At 38.6% G+C, this 27,391-nt stretch overlaps 1 protein-coding gene across 3 annotated transcripts in view; it reads right to left on the bottom strand.

Moving 5' to 3' along the window:
- Positions 1-27,391, bottom strand: part of PCCA (propionyl-CoA carboxylase subunit alpha) — a 283,334-nt gene that overhangs the window by 56,495 nt on the left and 199,448 nt on the right. For all 3 annotated transcript variants that reach the window (XM_061996271.1, XM_061996282.1, XM_061996292.1), the window contains 2 exons: positions 18,574-18,672; positions 4,773-4,826 (listed from right to left, as the gene is read on the bottom strand). In XM_061996271.1, coding sequence (XP_061852255.1) covers positions 4,773-4,826; positions 18,574-18,672 — 153 coding nt within the window. The remainder of the gene's footprint in view (positions 1-4,772; positions 4,827-18,573; positions 18,673-27,391) is intronic.

Genomic DNA, 27,391 nt, shown 5'->3' with positions numbered 1-27,391 from the left:
GGCCATCGGTGGGCCATCAAAAAACATTCCTCTCGCATAAGAGAACAGAAGGTGGAATGAAGAGACACAACAGAAACTGGAAGCTAACTAGAAAGAGAGGAATGAACTTTGGTGTTTTGAAAAGACTACTGAAACACACAGACTTTTGAACTGCAGAGGCTGAGCAGAAGATCTGTGTATAGATCATAGTATTTTTCTATAGATCTTTAAGTTTCTACTTCATATAGATCTTTACATCTAGAAAATAAGTCCTGTAATGAGTAGATGAGGGAACTGGGGTTGTTAGTCTGCAGAAAAGGAGGCTGAGGTGAGACCTTGTCACTCTTTACAAGTGCCTGAAAGAAGGTTATAGCGAGGTTAGATTCAGTCTCTTTTCCCAGGTAACAGGGCAATGCAAAGCAGCCTCAAGTTGTGCCGGGGAGGTTCAGATTGGATATTAGGTATAACTTCTTCACTGAGAGGGTTATCAAGCATTGGAATGGGCTGCCCAGGGAGGTCACCATACCTAGAGATATTCAAAAGATGTGTAGATGAAGTGTTGAGGGACATGGTTTAGTGGTGGGCATGGAAGTGTTCAGTTTATAGTTGAACGCTATCTTAAAGGTCTTTTCCAACCTCAGCAATTCTATGATTCTATGTTTGTTACAAACGTACTTGTGTGAGCTGCTTACACACAGGAGAACCCATAAATTACTGCCTCCTTGCTTCCTGGTACTCCTGCTTTTGGGCACCATTTCAGATATTAATCTGAAGCATGTATTATCTTGTTTCCTTTTTCTTTGTGCAATATATAGCACAATAAGGTTCCTTGGTGTTATAGTAAATGTTGTTAGTAAATATAGTACCTGAATAATTCCAAGTGGCAGAATAGCAGGACTCCATCGGCACATAGTATCTAGTCATGTTCATCAGTGAGGAAAAACAAGTAAAAACTCATGTAAAACATCAATTACAGTAACAACACGTGATCTGTTCTGAAATAATTTAATCAGGATTCAAAATGTAACCATATATTTCTTACAGCTAAAAGCTGCTTGTCCCTCACACAGGATAATCCTTGTACCTTCTCCAATAGCACGAGTCTTACATCAGGACTGAGACTCATAACTCTCTATCAAAAAACAATCTGGATAAAATAAGCCACCTGATGCTACTACAATTTAAATAGAAAGGCTCAAGTAGCAAAGAATTTCTACTCATGATCAGAAACAAACAAAAATATTACTACATATCCACGTAGACTCCCAATGATGCTAACAGTGTGCACTCAAAGCTATGATTTCACTTGGGAAAGCCATGTGGTTTTTCCTGTTCTCCTCTGAAACAACAGAAATACCATAGAATCATAGAATGGTAGGGGTTGGAAGGGACCTTTAGAGATCATCTGGTCCAACTCCCCTGTAGAAGCAGCTTCACCTAGATCAGGTCACATAGGAACATGTCCTGGCGGGTCTTGAAGACCTCCAAGGAAGGAGACTCCACACCCTCCCTGGGCAGCCTGTGCCAGGGCTCCCTCACCTGAACAGTGAAATAGTTTTTTCTTATGTTTAAGTGGAACTTTCTGTGCTCCAACTTCATCCTATTACCCCTTGTCCTGTTGCTAGATACAATAGAAAAAAGAGATGTCCAAACCTCCTAACATCCACCATTTAGATATTTATAAATGTTAATAAGATCTCCCCTCAATCTCCTCTTCTGCAGACTAGACAGCCCCAGTTCTGGCAGCCTTTCCTCATATGAAAGATGTTCCAGTCCCTTGATCATCTTGGTGGCCCTGCACTGGACTCTCTCCAGCACTTCCCTGTCCCTCTTGAGCTGAGGAGCCCAGAACTGGACACAAAATATGCTGCCATACTAACAGAAACACTTGTCTTATTGCCCATTTGCTTACCACACGTTATGCAGCAGAATTCACATTAAACTGTTGTCTTTCTGCTGCAATGTAGTTTTCTCTGTCCTTTGCTCAGCTAACTGGGACAGTAAGGATAATCCTAACAGAGAAGCATATCTTCACTTCCCCTCAGAGTGTCAGTTGGCTTCCTGAAGCAGGGGCTTGTGTTTTATCAAAAACCAGTAGCAGAACTGTTTCTACTGTCCTACATCCAAAAAAAAAAAAAATCAAGTGAAGCCATTTATCGAAGCTGACGCCTTCCTGACAAGCCAGGGAGATGTGCTCCTGATCAGCTGGTCCTAAAAATACGTGCTGATGGACAGGTCAGCAGTGTGTATTGCTCAGTAGCACCATGCCACCTGCCACCGCTCAAATGTCAGCAAAGTTTGCCCCCGTCAAAAGTAACACAGAATGCTCAAAGCTACCCGAACACCATCTACTATGGCACAAGAGCAGAGCAATAATTTCACAAGCTGTTTATTATGTTGATAACAATACATTATAATAACAATGAGCATTAAGAGTCTCGTGCTGTTAGATATTCCTTTCAAACACTTACTACTTTGATTGTACTTTCCCGTTAGCAAAGGTTTAGTAAGAGATATGTAAAGGTGAGCCCAAAATGTATTTCTAGGATCTTCATTAAGATTATAGTCTTTTGTTTGAACATTTACATATGTATATGCATACACACACAAGTACATACATATAGACTGAGTATCTGTGCATGTATGCAATTTGTAGGGAAAATCATTGTAAGGACAACCATGCTTCCCCACCATTACCTGTGCCTCGTATACTAAGCCGAAATCAGAAGAGGATCGTTGTAAAGGAGCAAAGAACAAATTAAATAAAGGGAATTAGGGGAAAAGACACTAGGCTAGAGCGATAGGAAGATAAGTGCAGCCTCTGGCTTGGATTCTGTGGAAAAATTAGTATTGGAGCAAACCCTGAGAAGCAGATTTCATTACTTCTTCTCTACCCAGCTCGCTGAAGTTCTCTCTCTGGGTTTGATCAGCAAGACGTGCATAATTTATATTAAATAAAAAATTGTGGATTGAGTACCACAGGCTTTTCTGTTTAGTCCACTTGAGAATTTTAGATGTAATCACATACTTGATTTCCCAAAATAACAAGGATTCAATAAGCAAACATGAGCTAGTCCATGAGATGTGATACATATATTACAATCCATTAGCTGTTTCATCCTAAATTTTTTAAAGCTAAAAGTACATTGATACTGTATCCTCTTCTGTCTTGTTTGCTGTTGCACAAGGCCCAAGCACAAGAGTTCTAGTCTGTAAGTGAGACTCCAAGGCACTTCTAAATATGAAATGTTTTCATATCTAGCTTCACAATAAATCTATTTTTTCACGTCACTAAATACACAATCAGAATTTCAGAATTTTCTCTGCTACAGCACCCACTTACAGCGTATCATAGAATCATAGAATGGTAGGGGTTGGAAGGGACTTTAGAGAACTTCTAGTCCAACCCCCCCCTGCAGAAGCAGGTCCACCTAGATCAGTATCCCTTAAAATATTTTCATTATGAAGTTGCATTTGGGTTTATATCTCATCTACTTGGAGTAATTATTTTCTTCTCACACAAAGACTGTCGCATCAGCCAGCAGCAATCTCGCATATGCAGGGTGCAACACCAGAGCTGAAGCATCATTTAAATACAACAGTGCAGAACAGAACTTTTATGTCTTACTTGTAACTGCCGCTGTGCTTGACATTGAAAAAGACAAATAAATGTATATGCTTATATAGAGATACATTTACAGAAGCAAAATATATTTGAGGCACTTTTGGTCTCTAAAAAACAACACACAAGTCTAAAGGTATTCTTAAGTTTACTCTTACTATGTTGTAGCTCCCAAAAAAATGGCTTCATAGGATTTGTAGAAGAACTAGTCACAATTAAGAAGAAGGAAAACACTATCGTAAACAACCTCAATCTACTTTTGTCAAAACCGTTTAGTGCAGAGATGTTAGGAGTAAATTCTAAAGAGGATGTTTAATTCCCAGGCTTTTCGATCTTAATGTCACTACAAGGAAACCTGCTGGCAGAGATCAGAACAACTTACTTTAGAATATACTTCAATTTTATTTCATTTTCAGAACTATTCTTAGGTGCATAAGGAAATGGGAAAAATTAAATGACTGCATTTTAATCATGCAAATCATAGAAGTGGAAACTGCTTCAATCACATAGATGTTTATAAGTGTTCATCACCTAACACAAGATTTCAGTTTCTATATTATACATGACTGCTTCAGATAATAGCAGGTGAAAAAAAAAGTCTATTTTATTGAGTAAATTCTGTCTAATGCTATAAAGTCTGATCAGGATTTCAAGCACACTTCACTCTAGCAACCAAAATCTGGGAGAACTACAGAGCTACCACATTTTGTCAAAGTGAGAAAAGGACAGAACACTTTGCATTACTAAATAGTTTTTTTCTAAGATAGTTTCTGACCCACCTCTGGGATACGAGAGTATATGGTATGGTGAAGCAACAGAGAACAAAAGTTGAGGTGGTGGGCAAGAGTAGGCTTGATCCTGATGTGGATCAAACCTGAGCATGCTGCAGTAAGCTTACAAGTCTACGACCAGTTATTCTTAAATCCCTTGCAAATGAAACAGGGGCAGACTTGAATCAATTGAAATGTAGAATGCAGATACCATGCACTGTGCCTTGGAAGTCAGCTTCAGAAATCTGCCTAAATTCACCTGTTAAACTCAGAATATTTATACATAATGCCAACCTTCACAAACACAAGCATAAAGGTGCTTCCAGTGTAATTTACCTATTTTCTGTTTATATTCCATTTTTCTATCGATATAACTCTTGACAAAAGTGAAACATACTTACCACTGTGCCTAAAAACTGAATGCTTGTATCTCCAGAAGCATTCCGAGAAAGCCGCTGAAAAAAATCCAAAAGAGTAAAAAGTGATTAGAAGTGTCTCCAGAATTTGTAACCACTCAGTTTTCTTTGTGGCACATCACTGTAAAGTAATCAAAACTAATTTAGGACACAAATCTATACACAAAACAGATCAAATAAAGCAATTTCCTTCAATAGCTTCTGTTGTACAAGTCTAATTCAAATTTCAGCTCAGACTTTGGTTTTATTTCAGTCAAATCAATAAAATTTATTTCAGAAGAACAATGAAAACAAATATGGCCAAGTACAATACAGAACAACCTTGGGCTTGCAGAAAGATGAATGTCATGAATAATGAGGCTTCTGCTATCTCTAAACATCTGATTCTGTATTCCTGTTACTCACATTTAGTATTATCTTCATTCTCTCCTAATGAGAGACATTTTAATCTCTTTTTAAAATGCAAACCTCCAATGATGCTACTTTGAAAAGAGTGAAAAAAAAATGACCTTATGAAATGTCTGGTCACCTACTGTGGTTCAGGAGTTGATTGAAGTTATTAAATAGTCTTCAAGTACTACATTGTCAGTAAGCCACAAGACAATGCAAAAGAAAATATGGTTTTGATTTAACACAGTATTATCCATAATCTAAATACACAGAATGTACAAAGGATTCTTTCTTCTCGTGAATCATCTTCTTCAACGTGAAAAGTTTTTTCATTCTTTCCCTTCCTGCTGTTATGGAACATATAGTCCCCAAATTAGGGTCCTAGTCACGGAACGCCGCCCTAACAGTGCCAGGCGTACATATGAGTACAGAAGCACAGATTTGAGAAGGTGAGTACAAACTGCAAACAAAAGAGCTGCACGGAGATCTTCAGTATTTAAGAGAATAAATCTTAGGAGCAGAGCTAAAAACCACCTTGAGTGATCTTCTCGTCTAGTACTCTGGGCAGAATCAAAACACTCAAGTGACACTCTCAAATGACGTGCACCTCTAAATCATTCCAAAAAGCTTTAATTTGCTGAGATTTCACAGTCTCCCTAAACAATTTATCCCAGTGTTCAGCATCTTTACCTTTAGGAAGTCTTTTCCTAATATCTGACTAAAAGAATCCTTACTGAAACTGCAGTACATTAATTCTTTTTCATCACAGACAGGAAACACTATTCCCTTTCTTTTTACAGCTACCTACAGGTATGTGAAGAGCCATTATCATGACTCCCTTTAGTCCTGTCTTCTCTATACTGAGTGAGAAAGTGCTACACAACAATAGCTAGATATCCCCCAAAACAATTTTAAAAGTGATAAATTAAATCCTGGTCCCTTTTCAATAGTGGTGCATGTTCCTCAGCTACACTTTTACGAAGCAATAATTACTACAGCCCAAACATGCTTATTTTTTGACTTAACAGGTCACACACTGACACTGCAATCTGTACAATCATATGAAAACAAAGGATGATGTGCCAAAGGCTGACATATTTCAACAATAATGATTAATGGAATGTAAAATATGGGAAATAAAAATTCATACAAAACCTGACGTTTACTTTTATAAAGGAAACAGGAATATACACTTTTCCCACAGTCTAGGATAAACACAATCAGGTTTTGGAAACCACAAAGAAGAACAAAGTACCGGCTGCCTACAATGAATGAGCTGCATGCCAAAACAAACAAGTCTCAACCACTTGATAAGCTGTCAGAAAATGGCAAGCTGAAAAAAATTAAAGGATTTAATTTCTTTTTTTCCTGGAATGCCCTCCACCCTCGTTAGAGTTCTGTCACTTATTGTGCTACCCTTTTGTCCGCTTTCAAGGGTCATTAGAGACCTTTTCATGTCCCAATAAAAATTCCATTTTTTTGGCTAATCTCCTCGTCACACAGAAAAACACAACTTAAAAAAACAAAACACACACACACACACAAAGGAAAAATAGAGCCCTTTGGTCATATTCTTTAAAGGTTTTAAAAGTAAAGCCAGGTACCTTGACAGCTCGACATATTTTTCACAACTGAAAACCAAACCATTAAGTATTTCCTCACACAGATTCTCTTTACTCACAGCTAAATAAGTTACTGTAGTAATAATAAAATCCTTTCAAAACTAATTTAATAACTGATTTAATAAAGCCAAATATATACATATATCAAGAAGGCACATTCTAAGCCATAGTCTAAAGACAAGGCAAACACATAAGCAGCCTTTTTCCTCCTCTGACACTGTTGATATGCACTGCTATCACAGTATTGTAAATCCTCACTGCTACTGTTCACTATGTCCAAAATACAAAGCATTACATTTAGTTGCCAATAGCATTAAGAGTTGGTATAAGCACTAAAATCCACCTCTTGAATTAACAGACAGTGAAGGGTGGGGGGAAATAACAGAGAAGGTGAGGAAAATAGTTAACAAACAGAGAAGAAAAATAAATTTCCCTTCTGGTTATATTTCAAAAAACAAAAACAAGAAAGAAAGGTAGAGAAATCCTCCAAGTCACAAAACATATGTTACACCAAGACCAAAAAAGAGAACTGCCAAGCTTTTGAGAACAACGTTACAAAAGAAGTCAGCACATTATCATAATTAATGTTTCAAATTACAGTTGTAAATAAATTTCAGCTGTTAGACGTGATTAGATTTTTTGAAGCATACTGAAAGGAGTTATTTCTGTTCCACTGGTGGGCTTCTGTTTCTGGGATTTGTAAATGTAATTGATGTTTTCAAGAAAATGAAAGGACATGGTTAACAATTATTCTTTTATTTTCCACCTCTTTAGAAAAAGGACCAGTCTCCAGTTTCTCTTGTAAAGTTAGATATTTACATATTCTATACCTCATAATAGATGGTTTCATATTGCATCTGATAGCAGGAAAGTAATCAAATAGAGGTAACAAAGGGGAATAGCTAATTGTATGCATTGTTACTGTTTTCCTAATAAATTGCAAATTATTTACTAGAAGGTTTACACCAAAAAGCAAGGGAACTCTACCGTTTGAACAAAGACAAAACATCACTGTATGTTTTACCTGCCAACACGGTAAAATTACATCGTTGGCATCAATTAAACAATCTTAGATGTAACTGATGCTCTTCTGGTTGATTCAACAGATGAGAGCTTCAGACTAACTTAATTAGCATCATATGAGTTTAAAGTTGTGGGTTTTTCCTTATGAGAAAGTAACAAGCTAAATCAAACTGAAAAAAAAAATAATCACAACTTCACAGAACCCATCTGCAGTCTCAAAGCTGTCAGATGGGTATGAGTGTTAGATAAATATTACACGTATTTTTACACACACAGGTTACAGTACACTATACTGCATATGCTATGTATATACAAACAAAATGCTTATGCACACATGTAAAAATAGACAAGTGTATACAATCACACAAAATGTGTTTGATTTTCCTCTCTTAAGTCTATGCTATACCACAGTCATTTCACAAATAATTGTTTTAATCTGTAAATCCCAGTAAATTGTCAGAGGTTAGTGTGATAGGACTTCAAATTCTTCTGCTTTGCCATAGAAAATTATTTCCACTTAGTTGAGTATCAATGATCTATTCATCATAAGATGCAGTAGGGTTACAATCAGCTTTGCATTAAGCCTGCAGTGGATGAGTACTCGCAGATAAAAATAACAACCTTTACATGAAGAAGGATATAGAAGCTCAGACAAACATAAAACATATTATTGAATGAGATTGTAAACCAATACAGACATTATTAGACAACAAGATCTAAGAGTATTTTGCACAAATCTTCTGGTATATTTTGGGCTCCTTAAGATACTGGAGGGGAGCAGCTGCAGGGAAGAAATGATACCAAAACAAAGAAACTCCAACAGACAAAAAGCTTTTTTTTTTCCTGCAAATGAGAAAGTAATGTGTCAAGATAAAATTAATATGAACTGGGCAAAGGAAATCATATACCTAAGTTTCTCAAAAACATTTAATCTGAATTACTATGTACCACTTATTGAAAGCAAAGCTGGAGACAATTTGTTACAGAAAATGGGTACATTTGCAACTTTTTCAGGTCATCGTATGGTTACATTAACAGTCAGACAACATTTATCAGACCATACAGAACAAAAAAAACCCAAAACAATCCACACCTCCAGAAAATCTATAAGACTATAGATAAAATGTTGAGCAAGTCACTGTGTAATCTCCCAGCATGTTGCTGTTATTCAAAATGCAGTTGTTGCAGTCCCTGTTGCTTCACTTTAACTGCTCACTACCAGAAATTTGGAGCATCTTACGCCATGAATTTCAAATGGAAAATGTAATCTACTTTTTAGCCAATATGCATAAATTCCTGAAAATTCAACTATCTATTCAACTATTCACAACTATCATCCCCAGATAGGTTTAGTTAGAAATCAAATTATTCCCAAAATAGGGAAATCAGGAGGAAAACCACAGTATTTTATCTTGCAAAGTTACAGTAGACTCATCTACTAGTATATCATCTATGAGATTTCACGTACATGAAGGTGCGTGTACGTCTGTAAAACTCCACCATCCCTACGTCAGTCCCATCTTTGGAGTCCCTTGGTTGGGTCACAGAGGAGGAGAAAGATACAGAAGTAGCTGTGAAACCACAAAGCATCTTCTTGTCCAAACACACGGACTGGTTCGGCTTTATTCATCTCCTTTCCCTTCTCTTCCCAGAACCTTTGCAGAAAGAAGAACTCCATTTCAGCATTCCCTTTCCACTGTACAAAATTTCAGTCTAAGGGTGTGATTCCAGATAACATGACCAAGCTTTCTTGTATTTCGGAGGCTGTCTATATTGTACTGTATATTCAGACTTGTGCAGCCTCACAAGCTTTTCCACTTATGAGGATTCACTCTATTTTATCACAATTTAGTGTTTTTCACTGGTGGTGCCATTGGTCCATTGAACTACAGATGGAGACTTAGCCCTATTTTGTGTGCTGCTGCTCTACCCTTAGTCATTATCAGGTTTAGATCCAACTTTTTATTAAACAAAGCCTCAGTTATCTGTTCTTCCTCGGGACGTATCCACATTTTCCAGGTTCTTACAAGAGCAGCAGTCACCCAGTGAGGAACAAGATGATCAAGTCCTGCTGTGTATGAAGCATTTTGACATGTGAAAGATACCTAAGACTGCTGTAAATAGTACTAAGCTGAAATAGTCTTCCCTTTAAAAGGAACCTTGCCAGGATGCTGAGATAGTCGGCTACCCCAGCACCTGTTGCAAGCTACCTCAGTCCTTTTCCAGGGACTAAATGGAATCTATTCCAAAACCATACCACCACGGATGTTAAACGCAGCATGAATGGCTTACAGGGCGTCAATCCACACAAAGGTGCAGGTGCAGTTTCAAAGAGGATGAGGCACCATACAACAATTTTTAAAAAGAACCATTCTCTTACTGCCTGGGATTTAATTACAGTAGATGGCATAAAAAGAAAATTAGAAACACAGATATTTCCCAGTATTTCCTTAGGTATGTCCAATGTTAATGTCCCTGGTTACTTCTTTTTGCCAAGCTTTACACATGCAAGTATTTAATATTAATATCTCTGCATTACATACATACAGAGAGCCTTCCAAACATGTCCATGTGCTCCTTTAACTCTCTAAGTAGGTAAGTGTTATGAAACGGTGAATGAGGTGTTTTAAAACAAACAAACAAAAACCCCCCAAAACCCCACAGGAAAGATTGTTTATTTGGTGTTGGTAAAACATTAATTTAAAGGCTGTTTACTCCAGCCCAATCTTTCCAGCTATCTACAATTATTTACAATAGTGAAGAGTTTTAGTCTTCCCTTGTGAACTTAAGGAGTAATGGGATGAAGCTGGAACACAAAAAGTTCCACTTATATTTAAGAAAAAACTATTTCACTGTTCAGGTGAGGGAGCCCTGGCACAGGCTGCCCAGAGGGGTTGTGGAGTCTCCTTCCTTGGAGGTCTTCAAGGCCTGCCTGGACATGTTCCTATGTGACCTGATCTAGGTGAACTTGCTTCTGCAGGGGGGTTGGACTAGATGATCTCTAAAGGTCCCTTCCAATCCCTACCATTCTATGATTCTATGAACTTCTGAATTTTTACTATGTCAGATTACAAAATGATTAAAACCTTTAGGAACTTGTTTTAACATATTATAACCTGTATTGCTCTTACATGGGGACAGTGTGCAGGTAGAAATACACTGTCATATGATTCTAGATCTGATAATGTTTATGACTGTCCTGAGCCAGATTTTTTGCAGCAACCACGGTCCATTCTCATTCTTTGCAGTCCCTCCTCTTCCTTTCCCTTTGCTCTCTGAATGTGTTACCACGTTCAAGAGAATCATTCCTTGGTCTTTCAAGGTTTAATTACCATAAAGCTACAATGCCCATCAACAATTCAACACAATGCTTTGGTCTTTGGACACATACAGAATCTTTATACTTATTCATCCTTAAAATTATCTCAAAATTTATAGCTGCTTTGGAAAAAAATACAGTATAAGACACTGTGACAATGAACGTGATTTAATCATCCTCTTGAGTGGCACAGGATATAACTAGTCCCGTTAGGTTAAAGAAAGGGAGAAATTTGCTGTTTGTAGCTAGAACTTTATTGTGGGAGATCTCTCTCTGAAGAGTGGACAATAAATTCCAGAGAAGCATTTGGCATAGCAGTTAATGACTTATTTCCTTCCCCAATGTAATTTTAAAAATACAATTTATGCATTACTAAGGGTGGTGACATGCACTTTCTGCTTCTGCTGCTCAATTAAAAAAAGAAAAAAAAGGAGCAGTAATCTGTAGCTTCATGATCTTATCTCCTTGAATTTTCCCCTTGCCTTCATATAGTGTCCATTTGAACCATGTGGAGTCAGTCTTCAGTTAAATCAATTTCACACAAATTGCAGACTGTTCATGAGATTTGGATGCTATTTAAAGAGACACTAATACAAACACTCTAGTATGGCAGGAAAAGCCAGCTGATATTTTTTAAAGCCTTCATGACTATGGAGATGGCCATATGGCTGTTGTATAGACTATAAGTATATCCAGGGCTCATTCTAAGAAGTAATAATTTTAACAATTTTGGCAAACACCTTTGTCAATGAAGCCATAATAGCAATATTTGTTAAATAACCACTGGCAATTACAGTAAGTAGAACAAAAAAAGTCAGCTTTTGTGCATCTTCTCTTTCCCTGCATTCTTTGTAAATAAAGGAGCTCTCAGTCCTTCCTTAGATTACTCATGACCAAAATATGAAAACTAAGTGGTATAATTACTAATTTTCTTGTACAGAAATGCAACAAGTTGAATTATCTAATAATTAGCTAAAGCAGATTATTCAGGTCTTTCCAAGTACACCTAGGAGATATGCCTTGAATCATGTGAGTTGATGAAGTTTCAGAATTTCTTCTAACTAGGATTCTTCTCTGCTTCTGTGTCCGGCCCACCTCTACCTACAAGAATAGTGACACTGTTTGCCATGAGTGACACCAAGACATCAATATCTGTGCTCTGGAATGCTGCACAGCTTCAAAATACCCTGGCAAAACCCCCTTTGCCAAGAGTTTCTCTTTTTCTCCTTGGCAATCCTAGCTGCTACCAACCAAAAGGGATAATTTGATAGGATCATCAGCTCTGTGCTTGACTTTGGTTGAAAAAGCCAAAGGAAATATTTGAAATTAGTAAGGAGAACAGATAACAAATCAGTGAGCGCTATTAAGTTACGATAGAAGTCTCGGGTTTGACCATGCTTTTAACATTGAGCACAGCTCTGGTCCCCATAGCTCGGAAAGGAGATTAGAGAAATGAAAGATGATATAGACATACGTCATCCTAGCACACACCATTTAGATATTTGTAAATATTAATGAGATCTCCCCTCAGTCTCCGCTTCTCTGGACTAAACAGCCCCAGTTCCCACAGCCTTTCCTCATAAGGAAGATGCTCCAGTCCCCTGATCATCTTGGTGGCCCTGTGCTGGACTCTCTCTAGAAGTTCTCTGTCGCTCTTGAGCTGGGGAGCCCAGAACTGGACACAGGACTCCAGATGAGGCCTCATCAGGGCAGACTGGAGGGGGAGCAGAACCTCCCTTGACCTGCTGCACGCCCAGTCACTTGGGATGTTTGAGAGTTTGTTTGCACTTGTGTCATATTCTAAGAGAGTGTCAAGTGAGGCCATAAAGATCAGTTTCGCCATATCATACTCACTGATAAATTTTTGCAGTTTCAAGGCTGAGCTCCATTTTCTCAGATGACTGTGGCTGGATGAGTAAACAGGAAAACAATGGCAGTCTGTGTTTCTATATTGATAAATAACAAGCGCCATAGACTGATGCCTGGTCGCAAAGCCAAGTGGCAATGACTATCTCAGTCCCACTGCTCTGGTCTATACAGCATGGCATAAATCTGCACCAGATTTGCTTAGGTCAGGTATAGCTTAAACAGTGAGTGAGCTACCAAGTGATCAATATAGGCTATCAGGAATGCAGTGCTGGGCCACACTCTGTCTTTTCTTTACCCCATCGTATAGCTTTCTGGATATAGTATATATCCAAACTTCCATCCCTGTTTGCAAGTCATTGTGTGTCCCTCTTCTAGAGACAACCTAGTAAAAATAATTCTGAAATCACAGGTAAATTACAACAGCAGAGCACATGAAGTAATTGCACAGTACTAAAGAATGGATTGTTGAGCAATCTTCATGTACAGTGCTCACTAAAGCTTCCCATTTTCAGGGTTTAAGAAAATAAGTGTGTCCAAGTAATGGTACTTTAGACCTGAAACCTATATAATATATCATTATAGTAGATTATATCTGAGATCTCAAAGTAAAAAAAATATACAGATAGGTAATTTTTCTTAAAAAAAATTACACATGTTTGAAAAAAGTCTGCATGGGGTTTGAAGGAAATGAATACTTGGGCATAGGCTTTGTTCTCCTGTCAGAGATTTCCCAGAATGTCAGACATTTCCCAGGAACAAAGGCTTCACAACCTACAGCATTTTCTTTTTTTTTTTCTGTTATTATAGATCAAAATAATAATCAAAAGAAACACTGGATCAGAGAAACACTTAAATTTGTCATATCCCAGGATGCAGAATATAATCCTCCTGCTGCAATTGTTGATGCAATAAATAAATGGAAAAATAAAAAGTGATGCCATCACTAAATTTCCTACAACACTGCAAGCAGAGAAAATTCCACTGACAAATCTTCATCTGTTTCATTCACAAAAGCACTTGAAGCTTGAGACTGATGATTTCAGTTTTACAGGATCACGTTCCTCTTAAGTAACTCCATTGCTCTCTTAATTACACCTTTCTGTGACTGATAAAGACCTTTTTACTGTAGAGTTTGGGATGTGGAACAGATTCACAGAACACTTAGTCTGGAAGGGTGCTTCTGGAAAACAGGTAGGCACATTTCCAGATCAGAAACAATGCTAAAGTCAAAGTAATACTGAGCTGCTCAGGACCCTGTCCAACCAAGCACTACATCCTAGAGAGCTTCAGTTTAGTGGAAGCCAATTCACTGAAAGCCCAGAAATACAAAGAAAAGGCATCACCAGTGCCATGGTAAAATTGCTTTGCCGAACCTGCCAAAATCCACCAGTTTTCCAGGCTCCAGGTAGAATGCCTGCACTACCTTTAGAAAGTGAAAGGTTTCATTATGGCAAGTTAGTAGAGCTGTGAAGTCAGTGTTAGACAACGATACTCCAGTGGTAAGGCTGGGTGCATCACATAGGAAAATGAGGTACAAAAGGGTTGGTAAAAGATGGTGATAAATTATATATTCTGTCTCAGAATCCTGTTGCTATAGGGAACTGTCTGCAAATAGATGGTATATAAAGGATGACTTGAGTGGTTGATGATGGCACCAACAAAAGCAGAGCACTAACAGCTCTAAGGAGTTGTAAAATTTGTCCACGTGGTGCAGTCAAAGACTAGCCTCAGAATTTGAAAGGTCAGTGGGGTTGGGAGGTTTTTGAGAACTTGCTCAAACCTAAGTAGTGACAAAGTAAAAAGAGTTTGACACTTTGTCATGCTTGCTTTTTTTCCCTGCCCCCTTCCTTGAGCAACTCGCTCTCTCTGCAGATACCTAATCTTCCTGCACAGTGTCCCAGTAGAAGGCATCTACTTGCAACCTGGCTGTAGTAAAGACTGACTTGCAGTTAGGTTCAAGTCCATGTGCTGGACTTCATGGATTCATTGATTTACCTTGAGATCCCCTTAGATTCTGGTTCACATGAGGGAATAAAAGGAGATGTTCAGTCTACAGAAAAGGCAGTTTACTTCTCTCTTCTCTCCATCTACCTGCTCCTCAGCTCATATGCACAGGGAGAGATAAGAGGTCATAGATGATGACATCTGCAAGCATACAGCTCACTGAAATCCAGCCTATTTGTACATGGGAACAGAGATAGAGGAATAGAAATGCCCACATTGTCCCAAAATATGCCCACTGCCCTTCTTCCAAATGTCATTACTTTCCAGGATACCATTCTGAACCAACACTCTCCCAGTTTCCACCGGAGTTCTTACAGTTCTTTTCCACAACTCAAACAACTTCCTCGCTTCTTCTCATACTTCACAGGAATCGTTAAGCACCTCATTTGTTTATTTTTACTCTAAATATTGCCCATATCATATAATATCATATGAATATCAGCTATATCATATTCAAATCACGTTTAATACATAATTGTATTTTAAATGAAATCACTGCCAATCCCTTCAAATATGAATCTTCAAGACGACATATTGTAACCACATGCCTGTAGTTACTTCTCTGATTTTCAGCAGAGTCCAAATTCCCAATAGCAAGGTGTAAGGCAGATTCTGAGCCATTAACATCTTTGGAAACAGGTAGCAGAAAGTATTTTGCACACATTTTCTTGATGAACAAAATCCTACACTCCACGAGGTGTTAAATTCAGCTTCCTCAAATGAGAGACAGAGTCTAGTCAGAAGTGGAGGAAATGCTGAGAAATAGAGAAGTACTATAAACAGCAACAAAATATCCTGATGGAATCTGTGTACTTCAAGAGATGCTATGGGGTCTGCCCACACTGTCATCCCTGGAGACGGTATCTCAAATCACTTGTTCAAATGATGCCAAGTTCTCATCAGTTCATAATTTTGCATAACATCCTATGGATTTCACAGTAATCCAAAGCAGCACAAAGATTTCAGAGCCCTGATGCTGCAAGCCAAGCAGACCTGCAGTATACCCCAGGGTTCTGGTCTCTCTATCATCTGGGGACCTGGCCAGGCACTCTGCAGCGCCCATCTGCTGCACACAGATGGGCTTCCTCGCAAAGGAAACAAAAGGAGGAGGGAGGGGGCTGCCACACATCCTGGTAGTGTGCCCTGATATGCCCCTACACAGACTGTGACCAGTGCAGGTACCTCTTCTCAGGTGCTCAGATGTATTCCCAGGTCCCATACATAGAAATGGTCTTGGAAAACCTGCTTTTCAAACTCTCGGGCCTTTTTTAACTCTGTGGCAGAGTCGGTGTTCTTGCTTTGCTCTAATACACATTGAGCCTTCAGCAGAAGAGTAGAAATACAGGAGCATGCTTAATTACTTATTTTTAAATGTGCGACAGATATGCAACAATTTGAATGTCTAGACTGTAATTTGCATAAATACATTTTAAACCAAAACATTTTGAAATTATTTATTTCCTGCTTCTATGCTTAAGTGCTTTGCTGGATTTGGGCCAGACTGCAGGATCGAGCCGAAGGTGCATAAATCAAACCTTCAAAGAAATATAATGTTCATAAAGACTGTATTTGGTTGAGCAAATTTAGAAGAATGAAACCAACTATGAAGAGAAATTAGATTGGCTGAAAATTAATAAAGCACAGCTGGAATTATTCGATTCATCCATATTTGTTGCTTAAATGGCTCTAGGGCTAAGTCTCACTGAAAGAAGATACTTCAAGACTCAGGGGTCAATTGCTTTTGGAGACAAATTGACCTACAGGAATACACTTGTCTAATTTGGTTCTTGCAGTGGGGCAAGTCTACAGAAATATATAACCAAAAAACCAATTTAGATTCCAGTGAGAGGATATCAGAGGTCAAGTTTAAGGTTCCCATAAATTTACATATATACACTAAAAGATTAATAACTTTTCAAGCTACTGGGTTTCTTTGCTAAAAGCAAAGACTTGTAGATAAAATCTGAGAAAGAAACAACATATGTGCTTATTCCACATTCTGCTGGATAGATACCAGGCAGCTAGCTCGTTGCTTGTTGCTGTGGCTAGCCCTGCAGTATTTCATACCGTTTGGTCATACTCGGCGAGTGCAAGTAACATTATTGCTGGCTGAGCTCCTAGAAGAAAGCTCATGTTCAGATCTGAAAGTCGTTCATCTTAAAAATAACTTTACGTGCCAGTTCAAATATTACACTTTTAATTAACTGGTCTTACGGCTATTAGTTATACTCCAAGATCTGAATCGAGTCATTTTGTTACCACATAGTTTGCAACGAGGCCTTCTGAATAGTTATTCACTCTAAATTCAATGCTTTTCTCCTAGACAGATTTGATACATTCATACATCAGCATAGTTTCCTATTCAAAATCAGGAACACACTTTATAAAGTAGCAACAAAATTAACTAGTGTTAAAACATAAAAATACCTTTTAAAATAGAAAATTATTTTAGATATACACAAGCCCTGAAGTTGGCATTAACCTACAAAGAAATCTGCAAAACTTAAGTCCAGAATTTGCTTGGGCACATAATGAAAATTTCACTCTCAGTCAATAGTGACCTTGAAAGACACAATATTTTTCATCTTCAAATGGCAGTCTTCTCAATTCAGTCAAAGTAAAAATAATATTTTCAGTTGGATAATTTACCAGGACTGAAAATAAAAAAGAAACTTCACACATTTCACTGTAAATTATCAGAAATCTGATCACTGTATCATTGAAAAACATATAGGAAATAGATTATGTCCTTTGTAGAAAAATACTTTTAATAACTCCAATATATTTTTTTTATTCTTTTCTTTTCATTATTACCAAAATCAATAGATATATATAAAGAAATTATTTGTCAACAAATATGCAAGTCCTGACTGGCATTACCTTCAGAAAATTTACAAGACAGTTAAAGGCCCATTCTTTTGTTTCAAATACATTAGCAGTCAGAAGGAAATATACAACTACATTAATCTTTTTGTAGACCTCTTTTCTCAATGTGACACAAGTTTAGGACGTTTTCTGGATATTTCTTCTCAAATCACAGAACTAACCATGTTTCATAAAAACATATTTTAAAAAACACCTTACATGGGAAATGCACTGTCCTGGGACTTCCAAAACAGAAACAAGAAGTGAGAATAAATAAATAAATCACACAATCCAAACACAAGCAAGTGAATAATTTCACTGCAGACCCCACGTTGGTTTTGGTTGTTTTGTTGGGGTTGGGTTTTTTTACAGTAATCCAGTCTTTATTTCTTAAGTGATTAAGAAACCATATCTCATCACAGCCACTGAGTACGGAGATTCTAGAAACTGAGGTAAGTTCCTGGCTAAAATAAGCAACTTGTCTTTAAGAAGAAGTAAGAGATTCAAAACCCTAGATAAATAACTCCGAGATAGGTTCATTGATTGCCTTAAAAGCAGAAAAATTATGTTACTTGCACAATGCCATGTAAATTTCATGGTGTAGCAAATTTAGACCCCACATATCAGTACTATTTGCATATCCAAAGGCTTCTGGTAATTCTGAGCTCTACAAGTGAAGCGCTGGTCAGTTTACCTGTATAGTCCTCTGAGTGCCATCAATGGTGACAGACAATAAGGGTGAAGCCAGGTTCCACTCGCTGGTCACGTTTAGTTTCATCCCATCAACTTCCACCTGTTGTGACACCAAACAAGGCTGTTACTATGAAGACAGACAGAAAACTGATCTCAAGTTCATTACTGCATACAAAGCAGTAACCATTTTAAAACAGATGGCTCCCAAACAACCTGTCATGTTTACTGCTTCTGCCATAAAAGACAGGGTCCAACAACAGAGTCTTCCAGCTCTCTCTGGGGAGAGGTGAAGGACCTGTGAACAGCTGCCTCTGAGTAGCAAGGTTTCAAGTGATTTCCAGCAAGTAACAAACAGCCATCCAACTTTTAAACCTATCTGGACATGCTACATTTACTGCAATTAGACAAGTAATGCATATAAATTCCAATGACACCTTGCAACCCACACAACAGGGCTTGCATATAATATTCTCTCCAAGGACCAAGGAAGAACTTTTCCTATGCTTCTAATGAAGGGTTTTGCATTGTTATCTTAATTAATATGAGGCAGTAATTAATTCTTCAGTGCTTTGCCTCAAAGTCTAGAAAAACTTTGCAAATTATGTCATGTTTTCTTCCAACACACAGATGATCAGAGGAACACAATTTCTGACTTGACTACCAATATGTTTATCAAGAAAGATTTATTTTTAAAACATCATCCCATAAGCTTTATAAAAAAAAAAATCTAAATGAAAAGCAAAAATTCTGAGTTCTGAAGAAAGTATAGATTGGAGTTGCTGCAATGACACTTCTGTCATTTTTATATTGTATAGTAACTGTTTAACACTATAAGGCCTCAGAGGAAGAGCTGGATTATGAAAAAAAACCCTATACATGGACCAATATAATTAATGATTAATATTTGTAGAGTGTTTTGAACATTCATCATCTTATCCAAGGTAGGCAAATCTTATTTCGGTTACATATTTTAGTATAAACACAAGAAAAATCACAGTTGGATGATTTCTTTCCTGTCCAAAAATCTCCAAAATATTTTTATGAGCATATTACAGACAGTATTGATAACAACACATATGTGGCATACAGTCTTAGTAAACTAGAGAAAAATTACTGCATTTAGAATAAAAGCTGAGCCCACATTCTACAAAATAAAACTCATAAAGCCTACCCTTTTACATTGCAGGCTAATCATTACTTCATCTTATAGTAAGAACCAGCAACTGTAATCTTAGTGTTACTTGAATACATAACAGAGAAGCACAGAGGAACAATGTGTAATTTGATAATTTTATTTCAGTCAAGAAGGAAAAAACTCTGGCTGAAAACAACTCTAATTTTATAGGCTTTAGTTTAGAACACAAAACCTGTCTTTTAGTGATGCAATCTACTCACTTTCTACAGGCTTCAACTATAAATAAAGTTACATGAAGAAAAACAAGTAATTTATAATGGTTCACCAATAGGCCAGATTAGCTTGCATGCTTCAGGTACTTTACACTGCTCCAGTGATGCAAACCAGCCATAAACGTGGCTTGAGTTAAACCAGACCTGCAGCTGTTTTGCATTGCCAGAGCACTGCAAAGCAGCTGGAACACGACAGTGAACCCAGCCCGCTCTCAGCAAACCTGAATCAGCAAATACAGGGTTTTATTGAGAACAGCAGAAACATCTGAAAAAGACTTTCTAAATGGAGAAAAAGTAAATCCGGTGCTCTGTCTCAACCCTCTCTGATTACCAAGTGAACTTTGGTAATTTTGAAAGTTCTCTGTCACTATTGCTTATAACCAAAGAAGGACTGTCTGCACTGCAGCCTGGCTCTGAAAACATCATTTACTACGTTCCTCTGGTGATGGAGGGGAGATGGTATGAAAGCGTAACAGGTCACTGGCCACCAAAACAACTTCAACTGTTCATCGTTGCTTATTGCACTGTGGGATTTACACACAGCCTCACAGAAAATCCATAGCCAATATCTATAGTCTAAAGAGAAGGGTGTTTCAACACCAAGATGCAAGTTGATACCTCCACAACAAACTCAATTTAATCATTATCTCTTTTGTCACTGTACAGATGAACAGAAGTAAACCAAGTGTATCAACAGAGTTTAAATGACCTCTTTGAAATCCTTCACAAGGGTCTATGTAAGTCTAGCTATCATTGACTCCAGCTGACACTAGTATAAAAAAAAATTTCTGGTGGAAACCACCCTAAAAGAATAAACACAGCAGTTGGACGGTAGGTCTAATACCATAGCACTCTAGCAACAGTATGGCAGCTTATAAGAGGTTCCAAAGAAATACAAGGAAGAATTTCTTCACTGTGAGGGTGAGGGATCACTGGAACAGGCTGCCCAGATGGGTTGTGGAGTCTCCTTCTCTGGAGACATTCAAAACTCACCTGGACATGTTCCTGGGTGACCTACTCTAGGTGGTCGTGCTCTGGCAGAGGGGTTGTATTAGTTGATGATTTCAAGTTCCCTTCCAGTCCTTAAGATTCTGTGGTTCTGTACAACAGAAAATCCACAAACAATGTATTGCTTCTGCTATGTTTTACCCATTCAAGAAAGAATGGGGGCTGGGCAGGTGTGGGTGTTATTTGAACTAGTACATACACCAGTAAACCACAGCAGTTTTCTCACAGAATGGAGCTATAGATTCTTAGCTGCTTTCACCTGAGGCTCACACAGTATGTGATGATGCAAATCCAAGATGATTGAAAGGAAGCTGACTATCTTTGCTCCAATAATTAAGTTGAAAAAGTCAGGAGGTCATGCCATCAGAGACAATAAACAAGGACTATGGGTAAGATATTTACCATGTAGTGAGCATGTCACTTCCACTACAAATATAAGAGGAAAGCAGAGGGGAAACCATCAAAAAAAACCCTAACCCCACAAACACCAGAAGAGGTGTGATATCAAACCACTGCTTTACCCTAACAGAGCAAATCTTCCCTCTTTGGCTTTGCAGCCAACATCCTAGCAAGGTTAGTTGGTGGAACTAAGCTAATAGATAAAGCATTCAAAGAACTTGTCAGAAGTTTGCATTTACCTTCACTGCTTCCCTAGCAATGGACATGATAACAGAACCTCTCAAATACTGCAAAAAACAGGGCCTTTTGTGCCTCAGTCTTGAGGTGGGGTGTGAAGGGGGACACAGGGATGACTAATGAAAAGTTACATTGACTATCTCCTGTTTTATTTTCTTTCTGTGCTCCTAAGTCAATGAGGAACAAATCATCAGTTGAAGGACACTAACACTTGAACTGCCATGAGAAGATCCCAGTCAAATCACTCACCCAGGGGCCACACTGTGCTTTACACAGCTTCACATTCTGGCTTTATCCTCAACTCCTCAACCCTAAGCACATGCACACATGTGCCTGCATGTATATACACACCATGTTGCATTGCACTGTGTGTGGGAACTCTACCAACAACAAGTTGTTTGAACCATTGCTATACTACATCATATTTGGTGTGGCAGTGGTGGATTTTTATTTTCTTCTTTTTAAAATAGGATTGATTGTCCCTTTGTAAAGGCATAAAAGATAAAAGCAGCCACGGTCCTCTTGTACAATTATTTCCAATTCAAAAGCTATTGTAAATGAGGTCTTAGAAAGAAGAATGACAAGTCCAAGACACGATGCTAGGAAAAGGTCAATAGCTTACTCTACTGTCACAACTTTGCAGACTTTCGCTGGCATGCGCTTGAACTACACAAGTAGCAGCCCCTTAACCTCTTGTGGACTGAGTTCCTGATGTTCAGCATGATAGGTACCAGCTAACCAATAGTGCAAAGAGCTGCAAAGCATAATCTGCATTCAGTTTCCTTTAGAGAACATCATTTGGCATTCTATCTGCATGTCAGGCAATTAAAGGAGGCAGCACAAGCCTGAGTGTTATAGCCCTGTTAATTTACTAATGCAGAGTCTCGTGTACATCTGGCACATGTCACTTCTTTTCTCCTGGAAATGAAGGTGGTTTTCCGAGAGACTGGAGGGCAGTTCAAGCATTTGTTTCTTGCCTGATGCTCCAAAACATTATGCCTGAGTTCCTCATGCCAGCCTTGAGTCTGACTAACTTAAGTCACCATTACAATTTTGACTCTCAGTATAGCGTTTAACTCAGCTTTAACTTCTGGTTAATTCCTGCCCTAACTACGGGGTTTTGCCACCCCATCTCCATTCCTTACACCTCTTAATTCTACCTCTTGCAATAGCAGAATTGACAGCATTCCCTAGTAGATCAGATCAACCAAACGAAAAGTCATCCTCTGCAGACCCATCTTGCTGAAATCTTTCTCCTATCAAGATAGTTGCTCATGAAGATGTCACCTTTCAGGCAAGTGGACATTACAATTCACAGGAGGTTTATTAATATTCAGTGTCACCAACTCTAATCCCTTCAACTGGCATCAATTTAGCTGTAAATCTAAGGCACACCCAGTGGGCAGCAAGGGTTCTACAAACTGAAACTTTAAACTAATTCTGTAAGGAAGGAACAAGGTTAGCAAGCATCACTGTTGTAAATATGAGATAATATATGTGTTTGAGGGCTTTACTCAAGCCTACATAAATATGTCCTCTTCTCCACCTCGGGCAGAAGCCTCTTTACTTCCATTAGTGCTAAACACCACCACTCATGCCAAAATAGCAAGGACATTCTTTTCATTTTTATGAGTCAGGTAACAGATTGCTTCTTGTGCAGAAGAGGAGGCAGGCAGAGGACTCATAGCATGGTGTGTTAATAGAAGGTCCAGCTGAGGCAGTAGTATTCAGTAACAGTCTGCAGTGCTCCCAGAATAAGTCAAACTGAGATGGACAAAATTATTTCTGACTCCCAGTTTTCACAAAATTCCTGAAATTCTCATGAAATATACTATCCAGCTAATGAAAAAGCACACGGAATGGAAAAGGCAAGTGAAAACTTCCCTGTGGCAAAGCTATCATCCTTTACTTTTTGCAGGTCCTTGTATCCTTAGGAACAACAGCAAAGCCTTTATGGGGCTGATGAGTCTAAGGCTTCCTTTGGAAGCATGACACATGAAACCCCAGGCATTTTGTAAAATATTTTGCTAGCCCCCAATGTGAAAAAAAAAAAAACAAACAAAGCACCTCTTTCCTAGTCAACAGGAGAACTCAAATGCTATCTTGCATCTCTCTGTCTATTCCCAAAGCTACTAACCACAACACACTTCCTTAACATGAAAATTATCAGCCACCTGGAGGCTGTAAAGCACTTACCATTTGCAGAGTTGTCTTGGCAATTGTTGAGCCTTTCTATACAATTATCTCCAACTCCCTCACAGTGTTTTAAAATAATGTGAATAAAAAAGGAGTCATACCTGTCATATTAGGAGATAATATAAACCAAATCATACTTCACATGTTGTCATTTATAAATGCAAAGAAACTCACAAAGATTTCCCATCTGGACAGTTATTATTTGTTAAGCTCCTTCTTTTGTATATGCTTTTAATCCTGTTCTTTGGACTGTATTTGCCAGTGCCTGAGGGTCTGATTACCCAATAAAGCATCTGATGTTTTTAGGGCCATGTCCTGGAAGAGGTGATAGACTATACTCTTGCAGAGCTTACAGTTGACACAAAACTGGGGCAAACGCTTAATGCACTCTAGTGCAGGTCTGACATCTAGGGAGGCCTAAATAGGCAAGTGGAAGGAGTTAATGGAAACTTTGTGAAGTATAAGACAAATTAAGTCCACCATGTGAGAAGGAAGAGCCCACTGAAACAGGACCTGAAGTACCTGAGCTGTACCTGAGAGTACAGCTTGCTACCACATTCAGTCAGGCTGGGACTTGTGACTGGGTGGGGAGTAGTTCTGTGGAGGAGGATTTGGAGATACGGGCAGACAAGTCAGCTGGACATGAATGCAACAGAGCAGCATACCCTGGAAGCAAAGCAGGTAATAGCATCTTGTGATTAGACCCCTCTACTCACAACTCAGTCTAGATACTGTGTCCACATGATAGACATAAACTTTGTTTAGTTATATAAAGTCCCTATCGGTCCCCTCCCCTTGCCTGTCTAGGTCCCACTGCCCATGACTGTCATGAGCAGTTTCCCCAACTCTACACATTGTGTAAATGTTATGACCATGCACCCCCATTGCCTCCCTTCAGGTCATTGATAAGGTTGTTGAACAGGACTGGTCACAATACAGATCCTTAGTAACCTCTGAGTGGAGTACAACCCATTAACTATGACCCACTGAGTCTGTCCACTCAACTGGCTCTTTATCCATTGTGCAAGATGTTGCCAAAAGACCTGCTAAAGTCAACAAAAATGACACTCACTGCTCTTCCCTGGTCCACAAATCCTGTAAATTTACCACAGAAGGCTGTCAGGCTGATCAGCCCTCAGTAAATTCATGCCGATTGTTCCCTATCACCTTCTTTATGTGCCCAGAAATATGCCCCAAGAGGACTTTTCATGAACTTTCCAGGGACTGGAGTGAGGCTGACCAGGCTGTAGTTCTATGTTGTTTGTTTTTGGCCTTTCCTGAAAGCTGGCACAACGTTTGCTTTTCCCCAGTAATGAGGGACCTCCTTCAATCTTCATGACCTTTCAAAGGTACAGAGTACAGCCTTGCTACCACATCCACCAGCTCTCTCAGCACACCTGGATGCAGTCTTTCTGGTTCTATGGATTTCCATGTGTTGAACTCTCCCAAAATCCATGGCTTATATAAATGTAGATGGTCTTCTCAATCTGGTGAAGAATCTTTCTGGCTCTCAAGCACTGTCACATCTCTGCTTCTCAGGCTCTGCCCAGTCATATTTGCAGCATACATCATTTGCTGATCCCTGTGCTAGCTGGTGCACAACGTTTGCTTTTCCCCAGTAATGAAGGACCTCCTTCAATCTTCATGACCTTTCAAAGGTACAGAGTACAGCCTTGCTACCACATCCACCAGCTCTCTCAGCACACCTGGATGCAGTCTTTCTGGTTCTATGGATTTCCATGTGTTGAACTCTCCCAAAATCCATGGCTTATATAAATGTAGACGGTCTTCTCAATCTGGTGAAGAATCTTTCTGGCTCTCAAGCACTGTCACATCTCTGCTTCTCAGGCTCTGCCCAGTCATATTTGCAGCATACATCATTTGCTGATCCCTGTGCTAGCTGGTGCACACAGCTAGCAAATATATGAAGGCACTGACAGGATTAACACCCCCACCAGCAACATGCACCCAACCCTTTGCCACCATCACTGCCCTGGCCTGCACACAAGACTGCCACTAAAACCCCAGATTTACATGCACAGGTCATACAGGCTTTTGCAAGGAAATGCAAATTGACAAGCATTTTCAAGATGACTGGCCTCATCTCAATGAAAAAAGAATCAAAGATGAAAATGCCATTAAAAAGGATGCTCGCTCCTTTTGATTCCATAGATCATTTTCTTTAGAATGCCACATGAATAAGCTTGGTAGATGGATACTTCCTTCAGCACACTAAAATGTGTTAAAAGTTTTGCTTATCACAATTAGCAACGGTCTACAAACTTGCAAGGTTATTTGCCAATAAAAGCATATGAAATGGTAAATAGGACAGAGAGACTCTATGGTCAATGGTGCTGTGTATCGACAAGCTCATAAAGATGTCATACAAAGAAGTTTCTTTAAGCCCAAACAGTGGCTTTCAAATAAAAACTGAATTCACTGATGTGTAAGTGACAGCAATCTCTTTAATTCTAATTAACCAGTTGTTTTAACTTGCATTTTTGGCTTACAATTATTGACAATATATTCATATCAGATTAATAGACTGATCTTCTTTCTTCTTTTCTTCAAGTGACTGTAAGGTTAGCTTTTTGGACTTTTGAAGTGGTTGGCCACATGCTTTCAAAAGGAAGTTAAAGTATGTGAGTTTCAATCTCATTAAAAAGGCTTCTTTTTTGGTTTTTTTTTAAACAAACTTTTCTTTTGTTCATATCAGCACTTACTTTTTTTAAAAGACCCCAAGAGAGAGTTCCAGTCTATAGATCACTTGTCCTGAAGACAGCTCTCTTAACTATTTATAGATCTTGTCCTTTTGTACCAAACTAGATCAAGCCATTTATTCAGTGCATGACTGCAGGAGAGAAATTCATTTGCTCTAAGTGTCATCAAGGCAGCCTTTTACCTGCTATGAACAAGACCAGAAGATCTCAATTGCTGGGCTTTTACTTCAAATGCACATTTTGACATTGTATGGGGTGCCATCATTTCTTTCAAGTTTTCAAAGTATTAAGCACATTCATAGAATGGGTAGTCCTTAATCACAGGAGGAGCAAATAGCTCATAAATGCTAGAATAAAGCAAACACACGTGCACACATTCAAATTATCTCTCCTTTCTTTAAAGTAGCACTTATAGATGCAAATTGCCATTAGCTGCTTTGGTATATCTCACTTTAGAAATGGGAGCGTGCCAGCCTAGAGACCAAGGAGTGCAGCACACAACAGGCATCAGCTCCTTAGCTTAACAACAGAATCAAAGCAAAACAAGAGAGAGGAGTGATGGCCTTCATCACCTCTAATCAGCAAAGGCTTTCTTCGAGTATTCACCAGGGAAGTCATCCTCTCTGTAAAACTGAGAGGCTGTGTGCAACAAAAACACTCCCCTGTGACAAATGTTTTAATACAGTTTTCTTTGTGGAGTCATTACTAAAATGACATCTCTGTTTGTAACCTGCCTGAGCCCACTAAAGTTTCTAAAAAAGTTTTTTAAAGAAGAAGAAAAAAGTTAAAAATACAGTAGGAAAATAAATCAGCTATTAAAAGTTACTGATATTTGCTGGTAACAGTTTCAGA

This window comes from Colius striatus, chromosome 1 (genome assembly GCF_028858725.1).
Source record: "Colius striatus isolate bColStr4 chromosome 1, bColStr4.1.hap1, whole genome shotgun sequence".
NCBI lineage: Eukaryota > Metazoa > Chordata > Aves > Coliiformes > Coliidae > Colius > Colius striatus.
This window is presented reverse-complemented; position numbering and strand designations above follow the sequence as displayed.